The 23,506-nt window shown below is 37.9% G+C and overlaps 1 protein-coding gene across 2 annotated transcripts in view; it reads right to left on the bottom strand.

The window, feature by feature from the left end:
• Nucleotides 1–5,625: 5,625 nt before the first annotated feature.
• The window catches only part of SGCE (sarcoglycan epsilon), a 68,818-nt gene continuing 50,937 nt past the window's right edge, over nucleotides 5,626–23,506 (bottom strand). The window contains exons 8-13 of one of the 2 annotated variants that reach the window (XM_081244299.1): nucleotides 21,795–22,006; nucleotides 20,825–20,851; nucleotides 20,450–20,521; nucleotides 19,898–20,086; nucleotides 8,715–8,758; nucleotides 5,626–5,904 (exon numbers count right to left, since the gene is read on the bottom strand). In XM_081244299.1, coding sequence (XP_081100425.1) covers nucleotides 5,888–5,904; nucleotides 8,715–8,758; nucleotides 19,898–20,086; nucleotides 20,450–20,521; nucleotides 20,825–20,851; nucleotides 21,795–22,006 — 561 coding nt within the window. In that variant the 3' untranslated portion in view covers nucleotides 5,626–5,887. The remainder of the gene's footprint in view (nucleotides 5,905–8,714; nucleotides 8,759–19,897; nucleotides 20,087–20,449; nucleotides 20,522–20,824; nucleotides 20,852–21,794; nucleotides 22,007–23,506) is intronic. The other variant, XM_081244298.1, reaches the window with a different exon arrangement.

Here is a 23,506-nt window from a genome sequence, read left to right as displayed (position 1 = left end):
ACCAGAGCATAGATAAGAGTGAGAGATGCCATTTCGAAGCCCATCTCTTAAAAACAACCATCATGGGCTTCCCTGGTGGCGCAGTGGTTGAGAAACCACCTGCCAATGCGGGGGACATGGGTTCGAGCCCTTGTCCGGGAAGATCTCACATGCCGCGGAGCAACTAAGCCCATGCGCCACAACTACTGAGCATGCACTCCAGAGCCCTCAAGCCACAACTACTGAAGCCCACACACCTAGAGACCGTGCTCCGCAACAAGAGAAGCCACTGCAATGAGAAGCCTGTGCACCGCAATGAAGAGTAGCCCCTGCTCGCAGCAACTAGAGAACACAACTAGAGAAAGCCCACATGCAGCAACAAAGACCCAACACAGCCAAAAGTAAATTAATTAATTAATTTTAAAAAAACCAAACCAACCAACATGACCTTTCAGCTTTAATTTCCTTTTCCATAGAAATCCTGGGTATCATGTATTCCAAATCATATAGCATACAAAATGGAGGAAGGCTGACATAGTTGCACTGTACTGTGATAAGAGTGAGCAGTAAACTTTCATTGTGTTAAGCCACTGTGATTTCAGGGATATATTTGTCACATCAACACAGCTCACAACATAATTTTTCCCTAAATGAAAATCAGTCCTCTCACGGCATGAGACTCCAATGATGGAGCAAAAAAGTCATTAAGCCATTCTCCCTTATATATGAATCTCACATATATCACAAGTCGACTTGTATGCTGTACATCAATGATTTCATCTCACTGCAGACTGAAATGTCAGCTAATAAATACAAGTGATAGTAATTGCCTTTAAACATTGTATGTCAATAATACTATGCAGAATCCAGCACTGCCCCTTGATCAAGACATTTTGCTAATAGCTTATTCAGTTTTCTTTCTTTTTCTTTCTTTCTTTCTCATCTCAAGTGTCCATAGCATCTCTGAGCTTCTCTGCCCCAGGTTTTTCTCCAGAGCACCAAGATCTCACCCAGCCTACTCACAGCCAGAGCCCACAAGTATGTGAGTCAGTGAATGAAAGACTAAACCTTCTGTCACATGGAGGGAAAATTCTGAGGTTTATGCTACATAGTTCATTACAGAATCCGCAGTAGGACCAAGTTCTGCTTTCCAGAATAATAGCCAGATCCATGACATAACCTTTACTGTCTTTCCTTCTGACCGCCTCACTCTTTCTGCTTCTATACTCTGTCTTCCTGGAATCACCTCCCAAATGAACGAGCTATTCTGGGGGGACCCAAACTAATTCAATACTTCTGTGGTGCTGCTACCTTTCATGAATTTATCTATAAAAGCAATCAATTTCATTCCCAATTGTTTTATTAAAAAGGAATTACATATTGTTTGAAAATGATGCAAAAACAGACAGCAAACTAGTTACTGAGGTACTAGGGAACAGATTTCTGATCCAATAAAATCCACTTTTTTAAGATGAGCACTTTTCTGTTTGTGCTTCTTTTATGTAAAATCCTTACCCAAAATCATGTATTCTCGTACATAGAGACATATATTCTATATTTGCAGTCGGAGCCCTAATCATTCCATATGTTCATGGCATTATTTTGAATTATAGTACATGTACATATTGGTATAGTGTGCTTATTGTTGTCAGTTTTCTTCAGTGAACCATTTTTGAACCATTGATCCACATTTGTGATTGGGAATGTAAAGCAATACTACAGAGATTCATTGGAGCCTCTGGAAAGTAGGTGCTGAAATGGAATTGCAAGTGCAAAGGTTTATTGGGGCCAAAGCTGTGAAAGATAAGAGGGGATGGAAGCAGAATTGAGCAAGGAAAATCTTCAACCCGTGATGGCGATCTGACACCTCTGAAAGGAAAGGGGGTGGAGGGGAAGCTGGATTGAGCAAAGAGGTCATCCGACCACAGTGCACATCTGACAGTCACAGCCAACCCAACAGAAAGGTCCAGAGAAAAGATTTCCCATCAGAGGAGTGCCAGACCCTAGGACTCAGACCATGCTCAGTCATGGCTGAAGGGTGCCTGCCCAGGAAGTTTCTCTGTTCAGAGGCCAAAGGCAGATCCTGAAAGTGCTAAGGACTGGAAGCTGACAGTTAACTGCTCTCCTTGCAGCTGAATGGCAAATTCTTTCCTGAAAGAAGATCTAAGCAGCATGCTGCCATGGTTGTCACAGTTTAAAAAAATATAAACACCAATATGAAAACTACAGGATAAATTACCTAAGATGAACTGCAGCCTATTAATGGAATGTAAAGTGAGATGATCTAACCACAGAAACCCTTGCAGCCCATGTACAACCTTTTAAAACTTCAGATTTATTAATAACATAGTACGGTTTCAATAAAAACGTAAGTAATATTACATTTTAATTTTGTGAAATGTGAATAAAATACCATCCCTACTTTTCTCTGTCCATTAGATTCTGGCAAACACTCAACTTTAAGCACCCTACTCTTTTGCTAGCCATTGGAGGAATAACTGTAACACAAAATGTAGCTGATCCACGAGTGTTCAGGTGACATACCAAGGACCAGATTTCTCATCAACTTTCACGGCGTCAATGACTATGTATACCCAGATGACTTACCAATCATATCACCAGCCCAGACCTCTACTTTGAGCTTCAAATTCATGTATCCAACAGCCTATGTCTCTCGGTTTTCTCAAGGGCACTTCAAGTTCACCTTATGTACAACTGAACTCATACTGTTTTCCTCAATCCTGGTTCTTATCCAGTATCTCTTATAACAATGGACAGCACTACCATTTGACACGGCCCCATCAGAATTAGCCCCTTTCTTTTCCTTAACACCATTTCCAAAGTATCCAATGTACCAACAACTGCTGTTTTTCACCTCCTAAATAGCTCTTTTGTTTGTTTTTATTTCCAATTCTCTACGAGGTGGGTCAAAAAGGATCTTGCTGTGATTTATGTCATGGAGTGTTCTGCCTATGTTTCTGAATAGCTCTTGAATCTCTCCATTTCTCTCCATCTCTTCTACCACCAAAGTTATTTCTCCAGTTATATCTACAATAGCCTCCTAGCTGGTCTATCCACTCACACTCTGCCCACCTCCTCTATCTCTTCTCTATATTACAGCTGGATTGATTGTACAAAAGTGCAAAGGATGACCACATCACCATCCTTCGCTCTTAAAATGCTTTTGCCTTTAAAGTCATGCATGGTTGTTTGGTCCTACCTGTTATCTTGGGTCTCACTTTCCCAACACCTCCTCCCTATACTCCATACTCTGGCTGCACTGAACTTTCCGGTAAACTTCTACACTCATCAGGAACTCTTCTCCCCAAAGGACTTAGCAATGCTCTTCTCTCTGCCTCAAATACTCTTTTTTACTCCACTTCATCCTTTTGCTAGCAGAGCAAACTTCCTTAGGAAATCTTTTGTGACCCTGATGACCAGGTCACATCCCCCTGTGATAAGCTTTTATAGCACCAATGACTTTCCCTCATAGTATTTATCACAGTTGCAATTTGACATTTATTTGTATGACAACTCGATGAATGTCTGTCTTTCCTACTAGAGTGTAAACTGCATGAAGGCAGAGCCTGTGTTTCGTTTGGTCCACCACAGTGTCCTCAGAACATGACTTGACTCATATTAACATATTGGGTGTAAAATAGATAAGCAGCTAGAAGAGTGTCCCATAAGAAATTCCAAAATGCAAATTTGTGAGGCTGCTCCATCTTAGAATGGTTTGCTTGAAAGTTTGGATCCATCCCCTCAATTGGGTATAGTCAGGACATGGGAAGCAAGAGCTCAAATCTTGGACCACTGATCCCAGAGGTCACACACCCCACCTACATGCTATATCTGTACTCAGAGGCTCCAGCCTTGATGTTGTTTTCTACTTAATTATTCTCTAAGTACTCTCTTAGCCTCAAATTTAGCCTTAACATTTTTACCTAATGCTCTCTTCTATCATCGGTGTAGACCTACGGACGTGAACTTCCCCAAAGAGAGCTCATCATTTATTGAGTGGCCATGGAAAAAAGAAAAGTCACAAACTTTTAGGGGATATTTGAAATCTAAAGCTGAGGTTTCATGAGTTCCTGAAAGTGCAGACAACCATTGCAACTGTTTTTTTAGGGCAACAGCTTACTGAAAAAAGGTGTTCTAATTTAAGTTCACCATTGGGACCCCAAACTCACCATGTACTCATTTGCCCTCTATGAGGGTGCTTAGTTGGGACAGAAATCCTCAGCATGGGGCAGAATCCCCACATTTTTTTACCCATAAAGTTAAGGGCTATTAAGGTAGCAACAACCACTGGGAAAGCTATTTGGACCTTCTTCCCTATCGAAGTATTAAGCCAGAGGTAAAATCACTGGTTTAGAGGGAACTGCAGAGATTAAGGCAATTATCAAAGATTTGTGAGATGCTGGCCAATGATTCTTATCCCCATTCAGTTCCTCAATATGGTCAGTGTGAAAACTGATGCTAACTCCAACTGCATTTTCCAATCCCCACAGTAGTCTCTTTCCTAGAACAGATGAATAAAGTTCCTGACTCCTGATCTGCAGGTCCTGATTTGTGGATTCTGTATTACTTTGTTCCTGCTCATTTGGACTACCAGTAGTAGTCTGATTTCACCTGGCAGGAGCAACAGTTTGTTAACTCTCCGCCTTGTGCGGAGAGTCTAGTCTAGTCGCTGGGAGTTGTGGCAACATTTCCTTTCTCCTAGCACATGGCCCTGACCCAATACTTCTACAGCCTCAAGCTGATCAATCCAGGAGAAGAGCAAGTGGCAATACCCTAGCTGTCTTGGAAAGGAATATGAGGTAAATCTTAAAAAAATCAAAGATCCCACATCCTCTGTTAAGTCCCAGGAAGGTGTGGCTGGGAGGGGGAGTTTCAATGACAGGGACATGGTAGGCTATTTCCCCTAAGGGGAAGACAAGTTGTACACAACACTAACAGGGAACCTTCTTGGATTCTGGAATCAGATCTAGATAGCATTTGTGTATCCTCTGACCAATTCATAGGTAACACAGAAATCTGCCCAGATCAGATTAAGAGAAGGCTTTCTAGTCTGCAACAAAAGCGGCCTGCTCGTTGGCCTGATGACCACATTGATCCGGTAGTATCCAAGATGCATGAAGCATGTATACCAACATGGTATAAGGAAACTCTGCTAAGCCTTGAAAGTAGTGTTACCACAGGGAAGCCTGGGGTTTGGGAGCTCATTCATGTCACCATCAGCAGGTAACTATTCTCTTTTTGAGTAACAACTCCTGGCGTGCTTCTAAAACCAAATATCTGATTATAGAGTCAGGTTAAGTATGCAGTCTGGGCTGCCCTGCATGAACTGGGGATCATCAGATCCACAATCCAAAGGGCCACGTTTACCCTAAAACACTGCAACAAGCGGTATATAAAAGAACAAGCTTTACAGGCCACAAGGATAAAAGTATTAAGTAAATGGGTAGCCCACTTGGAACACAGAAGCACAGACATTTCATACATTATAGGAAGTGCTTAATAAAAATCTCATTAAATAAAGAATGAACACATGAACCTGTTCCTAGCAATGAAAGGTTCCTACTACACAGGAGGCAATCAAATACTTTCTGAAGTAAATTTTGCCAGACTTCAGGCTTCATTAATAATATTTATTTTAAAGATCACTTTTTATTGTAACAAATATAAAGTCATCAATGTTTTACAAATTGTCAAAAATGCCTTAAGTACCAAAAAAAATACATCAGTAAAATGAATGTTATATTGTATTATTTGGTATATACTTGATACTGTCAACATGCATACCATATGTCAGAAAAGCTCATGCATTATTGGAAGAGAGAAAAAATAAGATATAAGTGCTATATTGTCTGATTACAAATTCATTGCTTCGGTTAGCTTTCTTTCTTCAGGGATACCATTTACCTGCAATGTGTAAGAATGAATATGGGCATGAGTTAAGCATGGACACTTTTAGATTTGGAGCAAAATGAATTACTGCAAGGCATAATTTTCTATCCTCTTAACATAATTTAAAATAATTATGTTGCATTATTTCTCTGCATTTGGTTTTCAAAAAAAAGGAAATTCTAAATTAGTCCTCTCCTTCTTGGGTCAAAGCTACAATGTTCTGTATTTCTCAAAAGGCATGGCCTGAAAATTCCTCCCACAATAAACAAAAAGAATTAGTTTGACTGCAGGACGTATGACTGTACCTTTTAATCGTGGCTCTTTAGAAAATATTATGTGGTTTGGAAGGGCAGAGAAAATGAGAAAGCCTGAAGTGGCATCAAAACTAATGGCTTGGGCCTGGTCCAAACGGTAGTGCTATTGTCAGCCCTTAACTGCTCTATTATCTCAGCTAGTGCTTAAGTCCAGGATTACAACCCCAGCAGCTAGTTCATTTCTTAAACTTCTGATGATCTTTTAAAAGAAAACAACTAACTAAAGAAAACAAACTTCAAAATATACCCTCCCTTGACAAATTCCATACAGCAAGCTGCAAACAAAATAACTTGATATCCATGGGACGAACTCTGTGCTTAAATTACCTTCATAAAGAAAATTGTGACATTAGCATAGTGCTTTGAGGTACTTGGAAAAAACAAATTATGAAAATCCTGCACAAATGTCGTTGCCTCTTTGCGATACCAGGATAACCAGGATAGAGGGTCAGCAAAGCTGTTGTGCACATGAAAATACATACATAGCACTGAATCCATGCATGTGCAGACAGAATGGAATAACTTATAAATTGAGAAACAAACTTCATTTTTTCATTCACATGAACAGAATGGGAATAAGGAATGTAACCTGCCCATTTAGCTCTTCTCTTCAGGAGGTACGACTATTTGGTGTTACATTTATCAGAGGCAGAAACACAAAAATCTAATATCATAATTATAAAAGATGCCAGGCTGGTCTCTCTCCCTTTAGCACTTAGGTACTTTGGGGACTCATCAAAAACAAGAACAAGAAGAAAACAACCAAGAAGATACGGTGTACTTTAGTCAGTAATACAGAAAATTACAGAAAAATATAAGAAAACAAGAAGGTAATAGGCTATAAGTGTTAACTAAAAAGGAGATGAAAGCTTTCCTGACTCAAGCAAAATGCTTGTTCCCCAAAACCCATCTTAGAAAAATAACTTAGAAAATTATGTTGAACAACCTAAAATCCCCCTAGGGAAATTCTTTGGCTCTTATAACATTTGCTCAGGCATAAATTGTCTTTGTATCTGGAAACGGTGCCTATTACTAAAATGTAGCAAGCTAACAAGTCTACTTGCTAAAAATTTATACAACTATTAGGTAAATCTCCCTAACATCATCTACTTAGGTTTCCTTATTTCTCCCAACGGGAGTGGGGGAGAAGTAAAATCTAGATTTTTTAAATATTCAAAAGAACTATTTACTACTTTTCTAGATATTGTCTTCCTTCACTCCTTGTCTGAAATAATTAAGAATCAGAGGTAAGGCATCTTAGGAGAGATGGAAGTCTGAGGTTAATGAGGAAGAAGTTCTAGCATTTCCATTGAAGAAGCTTTCTTTTAAAATTTTACCTCTTTAAAAAAAAAGTCATGAAATCAGTGGTAGTAGGGAATCATTTATTTCTTTGCTCTTTAGACAACACATATTTACAGCAGTTTGTTCCTTCATTAATCTCCTGAATGGTCACACAGTAGCACCACTGCATTAATATACTGAACAGTCTTGTTGAAACATGTTAGCATTTAATTAAAACAAGCAATCAAAATTGTGGGGGAAATTCTTATAAACATTATTTCATAATTAAAATCTGATGAACAACTTCATTATACTTGCCTCAAATCTTTGAAAAGTTGTCAAACGAAAATCTCCTTAAATTCCCGAAAGCAGTGATAGAGAAGATAATTTTTTGAATGAAAACAAGCAATACTTTTCGATATGTGCCTAAAGTTTTTATGAGACTTACTTAATAGCTTCCCTACCACAATACCACTATTCATACTCAGAATTCCACATCCAACTTACATTTTTAAAACTTCTCTGGCTTTTCCAAAAGAGCTACAAAGGCATTACTGGTTGCTCAGCAATTAGAACTAGGAATCAACCACTAATTAGAAAACAATCATGAATACGTTATCTACTTGGTACAGAGATGAATGAAATAATTGGCTGTGGAAATTTTTTAGGGACACTTGAAAGAAATAAACTTAAAGAAAGCAAGTCTTAGGGAAATAGAATAGTCCAGGGAGAATTGCCTGCCATCTTGTTGTCACTGGTCATGTTATAAGAGCTTTTTAAATGGCATTAAAACCAGACCAACCATTTCTCATTTATCCCCCTGAAGCCTCAGTGATTAGTCACAATGGTTTCCTTTTGTAAGAGTCAGTTTCAAGCTGCTCACTTACTGAGACAAATCCTGGAAGCATCCAAGCTAAGAATCTTTCATACCAAGGGGAAGAATAGGGAGCTTCACTGAAGGAAGGGGATTTTATTCAGTCTTCCTTAATTAGACAGGACCTCCATGGATGCTTTTGCTGTAAGATCATTTACCCTGTGTTTATCACTCTTACGCCAATCTACGCAATGATCTAAGCTATTATTCAGAGGTTCTAACTCTGATTAAGGAATGACACAACTGTTTTGCCTCACTTGGTGAAGCTAAAGCTTCATAAATTATCTAGTAGTATAATTATCTTTTGATCTATTAGCTTCTTTCATAAACATGAACTTATTACTTTTCATACTCACCTGTAGTCTGCTGTTGGGGAATCTGAGTCTGATGTGGCAAGTTCCTAGAAATGATTAACATCTTTTAGTAAAACCGTATTTGTCCACACACATGTTAGCAGAGAGCAGACACATTAGAATGAAAAACTTTATGGCTGGAAGGACCCCAGAAATCATCTAATCCAGCACAAACACAGCCCCCCACCTCTCATAAGTTTACGGATGCGGAAACTGAGGTCTGAGGAAGATGAATAATAACAATATTTGATAATATTCATGGAGTTTCTACTACATGTTATACTCTAGCTCACAACGACATAGGAGGTAGGTATTATTTTTCTCAATTTACAGATGAGGAAATAGGCTTGGAAGTCCAAGGCTACGTAGCCAGGAAGTGGTGGATAAAGATGAGAACATAGGACTCCAGGGCTTGTGTCTGTAACCTGTACACTTTCAGATCCAGGTCTAGAACACATATACACACTCACAGAACAACATATATTACCGTCTTCATTCACTGTGCCAAACCTGTGCTCCTCCACCCAAATCCCAGGGAATGCCACTGGCTATCCACCCAAATGCACCAGTCAAAATATGGAAGTCATCATTGACTCTTCCCTCTCGTTCAGTTTCTACAATGAATCCCTTGGGAACCCTTCATGAGTCTCCTCAAGCTCCTTTGAATCTGTTTGCGTCTTCCCCATCTCCACTGCTACCTTGGTTGAAGCCATCATCATTTCTCATTTGGAACTCTGCAACTGATCTGAATTATTTCCTCATTCCCATTCTTGCTCCCTTATAATCCACTGTGCACATTGCTGTCAGATGATCTTCTGAGACACAAATCTGATTATGTCATTCAAATGAACACATTTCATTATTTCCTTATACCTACTGCAAATTAAGTTTCAAGTTTCTTAGTGTGATCTGGAAGGCCATCAATGTATCTAGTTCCTACCTGGAACCCTTCCTGAACTTCCTGAAACAGAATCACCGCCACCATGGCCACTATCATCTCTTGCCCCCAACCAGCTCCCATTTATCCTTGCAAACTCAACCCAAAATTTGTTACAGTGGACTCATATTATTACTCCTATAATTTAAAAATATCCCACAAGGAACGTTAATTAAAATATTTAACTTATTGGGCTTCCCTGGTGGCGCAGTGGTTGAGAGTCCGCCTGCCAAAGCAGGGGACGCGGGTTCGTGCCCCGGTCCGGGAAGATCCCACATGCCGCGGAGCGGCTGGGCCCGTGAGCCATGGCCGCTGAGCCTGTGCGTCCGGAGCCTGTGCTCCGCAACGGGAGAGGCCACAACAGTGAGAGGCCTGCGTATCGCAGAAAAAAAAATTTTTTTAACTTATTATTTTTAATTTAAAAAGTAACATCTCAAGTACCACCTCTTCTATGCCTCCTCACTCTCTAAGCATCCCTTCCCCAACTAGGTTACCACGGAGCAGGCTTCCATACACAAGCTGTCATTGTATTTCTCCTCACATAATGTTTAACTGCCCCAAAGTGCCTTAACAGTAAGAACCTTCCTATTTAGTTTAGTATCCCTAGCAGTAAGCATGCAATAAATTATGTTTGGACGAATACATGCAAAAATGAAGATACTTACAAAGATTCACATAATACACATGTTTATTAACACTCATATTTACCCATGCATTTTCAGATTTTGATATGAAAATTAGTTTACAAAAATATACAATTTAGATTCTGTGTGGAAGAAATTCTAGGAGTCAGCCCCTTGCAACAGAGTAGGGCTTGATCCAAGCCAGGGATTTTCAAGGTTTTTTGTTTCTCTTCAGCAATGGAATTCCTTTTAATTGAAATCCTAAGCAGAACTCTTGATGTACAAAAGAGATAAATGTGAGGTTGCCTGGGTTGAAACAAGGGAGCCAGGAATCCCGCCTGCTTTGTCTCCTTTGCCTCACAAGCTGGCCCCTAAGGCATTGGTAAGAAACCTCCAAGAAGCAAAGTTTGAAAAGCGTTGATCTGAATCATTTCAGCCAGGCAAATATTATGCTCCTAATACAATGATCTAAACTCGAAAACAGTACATACTAAATACTGTTCAAACTTAAACTAATCCATAGGAATGTTAATGACTTCAAGTGATTTTTTTTTTTAAGTTTCAGTTCCTTTTAAAATATATAGTTAAGGAAATAAAATCAATTCTAATTCAATTTGAGGAAGTTACTTAATAATTCATCTCAATAATTACATTCTTTTTTTGCTATCCCCTATCAACCCTACTTATCCTTGTGTGGTCTCCAAGAGTACTTTCATTGGTTTGTTTATTCTTTCAGTATTTCACACAATGTATTTATAGTGCTTTTGATCACGAAAGTAAAAAGATTAATTTACAAACCACAGAAAGGAAATTAAGTTACAGATTTAAAGATGGGTAAACAAACATCTTTACTACCAAAGTCAAAATACAATTTCATGGACATTTGGGAGGGGGATATGAGTTTTCTTTTAACTTTTCAGGTACAACTACTTTGGGTCTATTCTACATTAGAAATGAATACAGCACACCTTGCGTGCACGCACACACACACACACACACATACACACACGTCCTCATTTCCTATCATCTCTAGCCCTACCCGGCCTATTAATGGATTAAATCAATACATTTTGACAAAATAAAGATACCAAAGAGGACAAAGAAAGCCTTTCAAAAGCCCTAGATCAGGATAACCAAATTCAAAATCAATCTGTGAATGAAGTAGCTGGACCCCCCTCTCTCACTGGCCAGCCCACCTGACCCTTCTGTGGAACACAGTTTTAAAACCACGGATCAAAGTCAATCTACACCCTGTCATTTCTTCTCTAGCCTTCTTTTCCCTCTTTTGCTACAACTTTCTAAACAGCAATGGCCTTGGTTAGGTTTGAAGAGAAATGGTTAGTTCAGAAAGTGCCACACAAATGAGCAAGAAATTTGGAGAAGTATGAGCAACTGTGTGTATTACACTGGTTTAGGGATTTAAAAGTATCTGCAGTGAGTGTCCCAATTAAGTTTGCTAAGTTTGAACAATGTACATGTGCTCCTCACAACTTCAACTGAAATTCAGATGAGTTACATACAAGTACAATGTGTGCAACAAGGTGCTCAACAAAAAAATACGTGGAGATTCAACATCCCCAGAGTCTCCAAGGTGCGCACACATGACTGATTTTGTGGTTGACCAAACTTGTGGCTACAAGTAAGCCTGTGAGTGTTAATATACCTATGATGGGCATATTTGAAGTATGTATTCCATTTAAAGGTTGAAGGGAGGTATAACTCATAAGAGCGCTGCTTCAGGCAAACTAGAAAAATGCGCACAACTGACTTTGCTATAGTTGAGCAGAGAATGCAGTAAGAAAATGGAAACACTTCTATCTTTAGTGAAAGCAGGCTGCTAAAGGCAATTAGACAGGAGAGTTGGGGTTGACTTCAAACAGAAGTCCTATAATCCTTCAAAGAAAGGACCTTTATAAAGTCATCAAACTATTTAGAATAATTAAGTTATTAGTGGACTGGTGGAAAGATTATTATGCGTAAACTGAATTATGTAGAAAAAAGATTTACAAAAACTGTAATTCTCTAAATTATTAGCATTAATTTTTTTCTATTTTTACTACCATTAACTACAGGGATTTAAATAGAAAATTAGTAAATTAGCTATTGCACAAACTCTATCCTTTAAGAAAGCAAAGGTAATAATTTGCAAATTAATAAATAAGTGATTTGGGGGAGTACACAATTATTTATTATTTGTGCAACCATTTTAAAGTAATTTGACATTCTTGGATATCCTGTAGAGTAATTCTATGAGTAAGGTTGATGATTATCAACTCATTATTTTCCTACTTGCTTGAAGACTCAAAAGCAAAGAAAGGTTGAGTGATTTGTATAAAGCCACAGAATCCATGCCAGAGTTGAAAACAAATGACATTAGCTTACTTATGTGGAACACAAAACACTTCTTTTGAATTAGTATGGATTCATTTAACAATAAGAAATAGTAATATCTTTTTGGAACTTCTCAATTATTAGCAAAATTGACATTACCCAAACCTTGAATTTTCTACAAAATTTTTTCTACAAAAATGCTGATTTGGACCCTATGACTACTTTTACTAAGGAACCAGGCCATTATTTTGCTCAAAGAAGGAAGGACACAAAGAAGTTGGAAACATCACCACAATTTTAAATTTCAAGATCTAATTTTAATTAAAATCAATGTAGAATATACATGGAATATAAAGAAGAAAGGAGAAATTCACTTATTTTAGGTTTTTTTTCCCTACTTTTATAAAGCTGAAAGCAAGCCTACCACAGCTTTAAACTGAAGAAGTCCAAATCTCTAGAACCAAAATCCATCAGAGAGATACTATATCTATCACTTATAGTGTATACTCGCTGAATTTTTTTAAAAAGTCAATGGCTCTGAATATCCTTGGCTGCTCGACACTTCTTGTCAACAGGAAATCATTATCTTGATCCCCTGAAACAGTCTCTTCAACTGATACTAACTTTCATTGAGACCTAATTTTTTATTTATGGAATTTTACCATGAAGCTGGTTCTCACTACTACCCAAGGGAAGACAAATGGAAAAATACTTTAGATAAAAGCTAAAGTGATTAGTTACTAAATATCTATAATTAGAAGACTTAACTCTACTTTTATACTTGTTAATTTGTAAAAGATTAAACACAACCTACTTCCTGTCTTGAGGGAGACCCAATCACCCTGGATTAAGTGTTATGTTTAGTATAATGAACAAGGAAAATTTTTGTATAGCCAATTAAAATCTTCCTAGAAAATGTTTGGGTACTTTCCCCTATTATTCCTTATATAAATTCCTCATTGACGATGCCTCCCACTCAGGAAAGATCAATCGATACTGATGTTGGGATTAAAAAAAAGAATAATGAAGAGGCAGATCTACCCCCTAAAAGGCCACATAATACACTACAAATTAAAGAATAAATTAGTTTTTAGAAAATTGAATATTTGGGATCCTCCAGTCAATACTTCACATGAAATCGCAAAATGAGCACAGTTTCCAGTTTTTATCACAGCACAGTTTTTATCTTTTCAAGGTTTACCGTTTCTCTGTCCCATTCAGATATCATTTTCTAATCAGCACTAATCTCTCACTTCTCCACACCACCCTCCTCGGCAGTTTAAGGAAGTGTGAAAATCTAGAGGCACAAAGCCCAGCACTCTGGACTGTCCCCTTTCACATTTTCTTTTGCACAGACCCCTCAGGGGGAATTAGGAGAAACTGTTCCCCCTTTAAAACTTCCCCCCCTCCCTCCACAACAGAAATACTAGAAATACTGAATCCTAAAACGTAGGTTCTTTAAGTATTTGAAGCTGGGATTCCCAGTGTTTTTTTCCTGCTCCACCATAATACATACGTCCACCAGCTTCCAAACTCCCAGAAGTAGGGCCCTGGGATCTGTATTGCAAAAGCCTCACAGGGGAGTGTAACGTGCAACTTGGTTTGGGAATAACCAGGCTAGACTACTATCTCTCAACATTTCTTTTAGGACCTAAAATTCTATGCCATGGAATTTGACTTTCTTAATTTAAATCATTACAAAAGCTTATCTTTGAAGTATATCAGTCAAATCTGTATTATATTTTTGATGTTACATCTTTGGTCAAAAACGTAACCTCTAATCACAACAATGATTCTTCGGGCAAAGCAAATTTACTTTTAAGAATTACTTTAGCATGTGATTTCTAGCAATGAATTGTAATAAGTCAGGGGACTGCCTATAGAGGCAAAAATTCTTCTTCTTATTAACGGTAACATGTATTCACTGAGCTACAAAGATGACAGATTAAGTACAGATGCAGACAGCCTGACTATACTATGGGATGGGGGACACTCTACAGAAGACATGGCTAGTGCTTCTCAAGACTGTCAAGGTCATGGGAAGCAAGGACGGTCTAAGAAACTGCCTAGAGCAGAAGAGACTAAAAAGATATGCCAATTATTGTGTCCTAGACAGCATCTTGGAGCAGAAGAAGGACATTGGGGGGGAAAACTAGTGAAATCTGAAAAAAAAAAAAAAAATCTGAAGTCTGGCTGATAGTAAAGCACCAACATTGGTTTCTTAGTTGTGACAAACTAAGGGACTGTACGATGTTAACGATGGGAGAAATGGGGTGGGGGAATCTCTGGGAACTCTGTATTATCTTTGTAACTTTTCTGTAGCTTGATAATCATTCCAAAATTAAAAAATTTATGAGAGCTTCCCTGGTGGCGCACTGGTTAAGAATCCACCTGCCAATGCAGGGGACACGGGTTCGAGCCCTGGTCCGGGAAGATCCCACATGCCGCGGAGCAACTAAGCCCGTGCGCCATAACTACTGAGCCTGCGCTCTAGAGCCCATGAGCCACAACTACTGAGCCCGTGTTCCACAACTACTGAAGCCCACGCACCTAGGGCCCATGCTCCACAACAAGAGAAGCCACCACAATGAGAAGCCTGTGCACCACAACGAAGAGCAGCCCCCGCTCGCTGCAACTAGAGAAAGCCCGTGCACAGCAACGAAGACCCAACACAGCCAAAATTAAAAATAAATAAATTTATTTTTAAAAAAGTTTATGAAACAATAAATATGTTAGCAAAGATCAAAATTAATTTGCCTTATATTTTTATATTATGTGATAATTTTTAAAGTCTGTCTATATCGTCTCTCTAATCTGAAAATTAGAAGGAACACTGTACAAAATGAAATCCTCCCTTTCTAGCAGGTGTCCCCTCTCCTGGGCCTGCTCCAGTTTCCCTTTCCACTAACTGTTCAATCACCTTGCCCATAACCTGAATCAGAAATCCTTCGAGGTCAATGACCACATTATCTATCCCTGACTTGATATCAAGATTGGTAAATAACCTAATCTCAGTTTTGACCTAATTTAGGTCTCTTATCCATATCTCGATTTTATCATCTGCAAATGATTAAACATTTTTTTACTGTCTAATTCAAGGTGCCAGTCTGGAGTCCTATGAAGCATTCTACCAAAAAGAAAAGATTATTGTGTAATTGATAAATAAGTGTGGCAGCCTCCCGTTACACAACTGTTACGAGTTCTATAGACCATTTCACTATACGAGGTTCGCTATATCTCGTGGACTGACTTCTTTAAGAGACCCAGGGGCTTCCTGGTGGTGCAGTGGTTGAGAGTCCGCCTGCCGATGCAGGGGACATAGGTTTGTGCCCCAGTCCGGGAAGATCCCACATGCCGCGGAGTGGCTGGGCCCGTGAGCCATGGCCGCTGAGCCTGCGCATCCGGAGCCTGTGCTCCGCAACGGGAGGGGCCCCAACAGTGAGAGGCCCGCGTATCGCAAAAAAAAAAAAAAAAAAAGACCCAAACAAGTTTCTATGCAGCTTTGAAGGAAAGCTTTGAATGTTCCTGAGTCTTAGTTAGAAGCCAACATAAACTTTCAGCCCTATTATGCCTGAATATTTCTGATGTCAAGTCTGAAGAATAAACACAAAATAATGTAGCTAGCCACATTATTTATTAATGATAAATTCAGTACAGTTAGTATGAATATATGAAGATGCATGCCCTTTTAGAGAGGGTTAATTAATAAAAAACAGGCAGCATTATCCAAGGATATACCTGGTTATCAAGTACTGTAATACCTCATCTAATATCTCATTTTAACAATGAGAATTCAATTCGATCCAAATGACCAAAATATTTATGTATGTGTGTACTTGGGCTGAAATAAACCTTCAAAAACAGGGAAGGAGTAAAAGCTGAATTTGCGTAAAGGACGGTTGTGATGAACCTGAAACAATAAATTCTCTACTATCTGGCATGGTTGGAAAATGAGGTTAATCACATATTTTGGCTTATAGGGAGTTACCATAGAGACCGTGCACATATTATCCATTTCCAAGAATAAAAGAAAGATAATATAAACTCAACACTGAAACTACATTGAATGTAGTTTAATTTTCCTCTGATGAGTCAGACACACTTGATGATCTTGCAGTGCCTCAGAATAATCATTGTGAACATCATCAATTATCTATGTATCCTATTTATATAGAAGTGCTAGTTAATGGACTTTTTCCATTAGCAGAAATCTGAATAATATAAAGGTTTTCTGGACTTAAAAATACATGTATGGTCAAATTGTTGTAAGTTCAATAAAATAACCTATTGCATTTGCAAACAGAGAGATCTGATCAACATAAGGACAGTCTTGATGGGGTTATGGAAGGACCAGGAAGATACATTTAGTTATAAACTAGATAGGAAATTTTATTTTGCTTGTACATTAGTAGCAAAATTGCAAAGTCCTAGTAACATAGAATCAAAATAAAATTTAAAGAGTTATCCTTATTCCCAACAAATATGGTCAGAAAGCATATCTAAAAAGTGACCAGGCGGGCTTCCCTGGTGGCGCAGTGGTTGAGAGTCCACCTGCCGATGCAGAGGACACGGGTTCGTGCCCCTGTCCCGGAAGATCCCACATGCCGCGGAGCAGCTGGGCCCGTGAGCCATGGCCACTGAGCCTGCGCGTCCGGAGCCTGTGCTCCGCAACGGGCGAGGCCACAACAGTGAGAGGCCCGTGTACCGCAAAAAAAAAAAAAAAAAAAAAAAAAAAAAAGTGACCCAGGCTTTTTTTCCTCCCTTAAAGTTTTACTGACTTAAAAACATTTTCAAGTTCCCCTATTCATTATAATGAATATTTCTCTCCTCTAAAATTTGATAGCATTGTTATTTTGTCAATAGAAGATTTCCCAAACTGTGTTCTTTAAATAGTTAACCTCTTCCGAACTTTTCCATGCTTTTCACAAAGCATATCATCAACACACCAAAGGCTCTGAGAACTCTTGTAGTTTAAACACAAAAAAAACAAAATATCCTGTTTCTCAAATGTATTTGACCATTTCATTTTTGAAAATATATATCAACCTTTTTTTTTTTTTTTTTTTTGCTATACGCGGGCCTCTCACCTTTGTGGCCTCTCCCATCGCAGAGCACAGGCTCCGGACGCGCAGGCTCAATAGCCATGGCTCACGGGCCCAGCCGCTCCACGGCATGTGGGATCCTCACGGACCAGGGCATGAACCCGTGTCCCCTGCATCGGCAGGCAGACTCTCAACCACTGCGCCACCAGGGAAGCCCGAAAATATATATCAACCTTTGAAGAATAAATATCGACATTTCACTAGCATTCTTGGGTAAAGAACATAAGAAATGGAAGCCTTAAAGAATTCTTTAATTATTTTCATTTTGAAAATGAATAAGGCTGTTCATAATTTTCATCTAAAAAAAGACAGGAGAGATTGTTAAATTGTGAACTATTACAATACTCTTGAAATTTTCCTAATTTTTCTCATCAGTATCTAATAATCCTGGTAAAGTAGGTTTCATGATGACCCTCTAACCATCAGAGGACATAGAAATCCATCAGTTCCATTCAGTACAACTCAATTTTGTGAGACTTTAATATTTACATCCCTGATAGAATATTGTTTCCAAAACTCAAAATTTTAAATGTATGCAATTTTCCCTACTGCTAATGGAACTTGAATCAATTACACACAAACACACACACATACATGCACACAAACACATACCTTGGTCTGTCCAACAGTAAGTACGTATTGTTAGAGGACTTCAGGAAAATATTCATAATACTTTTAAGAGTCTCACTCTCTACCGAGCTAGCTGGGCGCTCTTTCACAATATTTTTAGATTGCCAAGCTATTTTGGACAAACTTATAGTCTGACTGTCTATAATACTCTTATTAATTACTGTTTAATCTTCAGATTACCACATGCTCTTTACACGGTTGCAAAATAAGCATTTGCAATGGAAAAATGTACCCAATATGGTTCCCAAATAAATCTTTAATCAGTAAGAGGTTACTTTTATATCATATCCTAACGTGTGTGTGTGTGTGTGTGTGTGTGTGTGTGTGTGTGTGTGTTGGGGTGAGAGGGCCAGATTTTTTTGTATATCCATTGTATTTACAAAAGTAAACTGAAAAGGAGGAGGATCTCAAAAGCAAACCGTGACTTCCTTGGGGAAACTGAATTTAACGCATTTTAACATATGGTTAGAAAAGAAAAGAACAGCCATGTTCTTAGAAATAAATGACACTTTTACCTACAATTCCCTTATACCAAAACCGAGCTTCTAGACATATAACATGGGTTCTCAAGAGCAACTGGCCAGTCTCCTCAACCAATCTCCTCCACAGCTATCCCTTACAAAGGCCTCTTCCCAGGCTTTCTAACCATAGTCCTTCTAGCACTACAGAGAAGGTCTGTACTAATAAATTGTGTTTCTAGCCAAAATTGGAACTACTCATTTTGATATATAAGCAAATGACAAAAAACAAACAAGAAAACGCTGAAAACCCTGAGGCAAAAAATTTAGATTAAATAGATCTGTGGTGATAACATTAAAAACAATAGGTTAACAGAACCAAACAATTCTAATAGTTCTAAAAAATAATCCATTTGTTATGCTTTAGGACATGCCTTTCTTTTCACAGTTAACTCATCTTTGAGCAAGCATATGTTAGTTTATTAGCAGTGCCAGTTTCTTAAATATTAAGGTGAATGTCATCTTGTTTGGATTAGTGAAGGAAAAAAAGCATTTCCTGAAAGTAATTCTATTTATTTGGATTAGCACCATGGGGTTGGTGCTAATACTATCAGTATTTTGCTATTTTCTCCTCCAGTTATAAACAAATAAACAAATGCAACAACAATGAAGATGTCTGGTCTTGAAAGACATTAAGTAGATATATTCATGCATTAATAATTACGGTTCCAGGGGCTTCCCTAGTGGCACAGTGGTCAAGAATCCGCCTGCCAATGCAAGGGACACGGATTCGAGCCCTGGTCCGGGAAGATCCCACATGCCGCGGAGCAACTAAGCCCATGCGCCACAACTACTGAGCCTGTGCTCTAGAGCCCGCGAGCCACATCTACTGAGCCCACACGCCACAACTACTGAAGCCCGCATGCCTAGAGCTCGTGCTCCGCAACAAGAGAAGCCACCGCAATAAGCCTGCACACCATAATGAAGAGTAGCCCCAGCTCGCCACAACTAGAGAAATGCCGCACGCAGCAACGAAGACCCAACGCAGCCAAAAAAATAAAAATAAAAATAATAATAGTAATTACGGTTCCAAGTGGATACTTACTGCTGTGTTTGCATCAATGGCATATTAGTGCTCTCATAATTGTCTGCGTGTAGAGGAGGTATGATTTCCCCAGTCACAGGGTGAAACACAGGAAGTGTTGACAGGGGCCATGCTATCTCTCTATTCTTGGACATGTCACGAAGTTCTTTGGTAGATTTCTGAATAGCACTATGATGGACCAGTTGGATGCTAGGTCAAAAAGAAATAAAACCACATATATTTAAAATCACATATTAGCCCCACAGGTCATCAGTTTGAAAAAGTTACGAAATCTTTTTTTCTTTTTAAAATAAGAAGACATTATTTAACTTTGGGCATTCTACAAGTTATTTCAGAAAAAGATACATTTCATATACTTTTAACATAACAAAACTGAAAATTAGAAACTAACTTTTAAATAAATGCATCTCTCATTAAAGTAAGCTATAAAGCATTGTGTTACTATTACAGCCCTAGGTAGCAAACTACTATTCTATTTAATTTCTACGATTAAGATAAAACTACCATAGCTTTTATATTGTTGCTTCTGATGGGGCATTTATAAATACTCACATAAGTTTCATTTTATGGTAGGTTATTACTGTAGATTCAGGAAAACGTGTATGAAAGGTCTTTTCATCTGTTCTCTGGTTTATAGAAATGCAGATTGGGAAATCACATAATATAAATGGCAAGTTAATAGTCTGAATCTGAAATATTTTAGTTTTAATTTTTATCTATATAATCTTAGTTTTCACACACTTTTTATTTTTAGTCTCACCCCTCCTAAATATCTCTATTTAGAAAGCAGCTTTCACGTTTATGAAATAAACTATGAAAGATGATGAATGGAAAAAAAAAAAGCATGACACACATGTATGGAGCATGACAAGCAACTGAGAAATGAAAAAGAAATGATAAAGAAAATAACAGGAAGAAGACACTTACTCTGGTGTTTGCATGTTTCTCTTTTCCCTAGAAACAAAACAAAATTTATGAATTAAATAATAGCATTGATATTTGGAACATTAAGACTATATGCTCATGGATCTTGCACGAGGTGGAAATGCTGACACTGTTACTATTAAACGCAACCAGGCAGCATTTGCCACCAGGTTTATGATGTTACTTGGATGAGTACACACACAGAGATGGAATACTGGTGAGAAATGCACAGAAAAAAATGAAAAAAAAAAATGGAGATTAAGAATCAAGCTCTTGGAAATAAGTTCTATGACATAATGAAATCAGGCTACATGTAAAAATGGAAGAATTTGTTACTTGCTGCTTTATTAATTTTTTATCCTTTGTTTTGTTACCCTGACTTCCAGATAATCTCGGGAGATTATTTTAATTGACATAGATGTCCAGAAAGTACTAACTATTCATGAAGTGAAGACTCATTACTCAAATTATCATCTTATTTTCATTAATTTACTCTTAAGTTTTTATATATCTATATATACCTTTAAACATTTAGGTGGTATAGCCCTGTTTGATAGCAGAACAATTTCAAGAAAAATTCTGACCATCATTTCTGATCAAACTGACTGAGACAATTTATTTATTTAAAGTGCAATTACCATGTCAATAGATTCCGCAGTCTCTGCTTACACAGGATGGCTTGTATAACCAAAATATCTAGCCTCAGTTATTCTTGGGACTGTTTTGCCTGCAAGAATTTACATCTAGCCTTAATAATTTTTGAATAAAGTAATTATAACCTCTAATTTAATTTACTAGACTCAAAACTATTTTACTTCATTTTAAAGGAATAAAGTACTGTAGTTTGACTTGAACACAATTTCAATTCATTTATAAAGTGTTTTATGCACTAAATGAAACTTGGCTTTTAATGGAATCTTATATGTTATCTTAGTAGCTCTATAATTTTTTATTAGTGCTTTAAAGTACTCACACTCCTTCCCGTCGGCAGCACATGATATAAGCAAGTATTAGAAAAAGGACCAATGCTACTGCCGAGGGCACAGCCAGTGTAATTAGGAAATCCGTGTAATAGTCTCTGCTTTTCAAAGAATCGGAAGGGGGTTTGTATTCTCCACCATCAGGTAAAATCCCTTCTCCACGAATCACTTCCTGATAGGTGGACACTTGCTTTGTTTTATCAACCTGACACAAAAGAAGACAATTACACATCAAATTAATAGTTGCAAATATTATGAGAGTTTAAGATCTAGACATATCAAGACAGTCTTTGACTAATTTCTAAAAAGCAATCTTTTCCAATTACTTTATCACCTTGAACTTGCAATTATTTATGGAAACTAGGAAGAAGTAATGCATAAAAGTAATAAAGTAAAGGGTGTATATTGGCCTACTTTCTAGGTCCTTCCCACAACATATATACATACATAAATGTATACAAATATAACAAATATGTGTGCATGTGTAGGTGTGTGTGTGTGTACAGTTGTTGTTTTTCAGTTTACTTCCTCCAAAGCAGAAGTCCTTCACACCACTCTGTATATTTCTTGTTTCCTAGTGACAAATCTCTAGTGCAGATGTTACAAACTGTGAACTGGCTGACAACCAGTATGTGAGTATGGTTTCTAAGGTTAGTAAAAGAGAAAAAAAAAAAGGGAGAGAGAGACAATTTCTAAGTGACTACAACCTTGATCTTTCTGCCATCCAGCTGACAGAAGTAGTTTTTAGGAAAGATAGTTTAAGGAACAGGTAACCCATCCAATGCTACAGTTTCAATAAATTCTATTCCAGGCTCAAAAAATGTACAACACTTGGACTATATTAATTTACCTCCACAGTAATTGAACTGCTTTCACTATGTTGCATTTAATTATGCTAAGGTTTTTACTGAAGGCCACTACAAAAACAGCCATGTGAAACTTGTTACTACATTTGCTCGCCCCTTAAAAGGATGTTGGGGAGAATTATCTGTGGCATTTCTCAGTATCCTCTCCCATAAAACTTCACTGGAAGAATTTTGTTAATGATACAGTGCTAGTAAAAACTTCATCTTCTGCCCAGAAATTGAGGCTCTACCTCCTTTAAGAATGAGACCCAAATAACAGATGAATTTCCTCATTTAATCTGGGACATTAGGAGGCTTATTGTCAAACTTGACCTTAGGCTTATGTTTTGGTAAAGTTTAGGTCCCGATTTTCCAGTTCTTTTATATTTTATATATTATGTTTATTGTCTGACCCTTTAATTTAAACCTCCTGAAATCTTCTGTGGTAAGATGTGACCTATAAAGAAATACAAGTAAAAGGAAAAAATGAAAATTCCCAACCTTTCTCTTTATGAAGGCTTAACCCAGAAATTAAAATCTTCAAAGCAGAAGTCATTTTTAAACCTTTAGAAATTTAGATAATTTTCCTAAACATGAACACTGTACAGCACAAGCACAAATAAAATGGTGTTGTCAGGGCCTGCTGCCTACTGGCTCTGGTGAGAGGCATCTATTTAAGTTATGATTGCAGCCACTCAGTCTTCTGCACCCTTGTATGGTTAGCATGATGACTGAAATATTGAGCTTTGTAAATAATACACATAAACCACAGCATCTGGATAATTTTACTTGATTTGAGAAGATAGGGAAAGACCATTATTTTCCTAAGACACAGCAACATGGAAAGAGGAGCCTGGGGC

This window comes from Mesoplodon bidens (assembly GCF_964165515.1).
Source record: "Mesoplodon bidens genome assembly, chromosome: 9".
Classification (NCBI taxonomy): domain Eukaryota; kingdom Metazoa; phylum Chordata; class Mammalia; order Artiodactyla; family Ziphiidae; genus Mesoplodon; species Mesoplodon bidens.
Note: the sequence above shows the minus strand (reverse complement) of the source record. Positions and strands in the feature narration are given on the sequence as shown.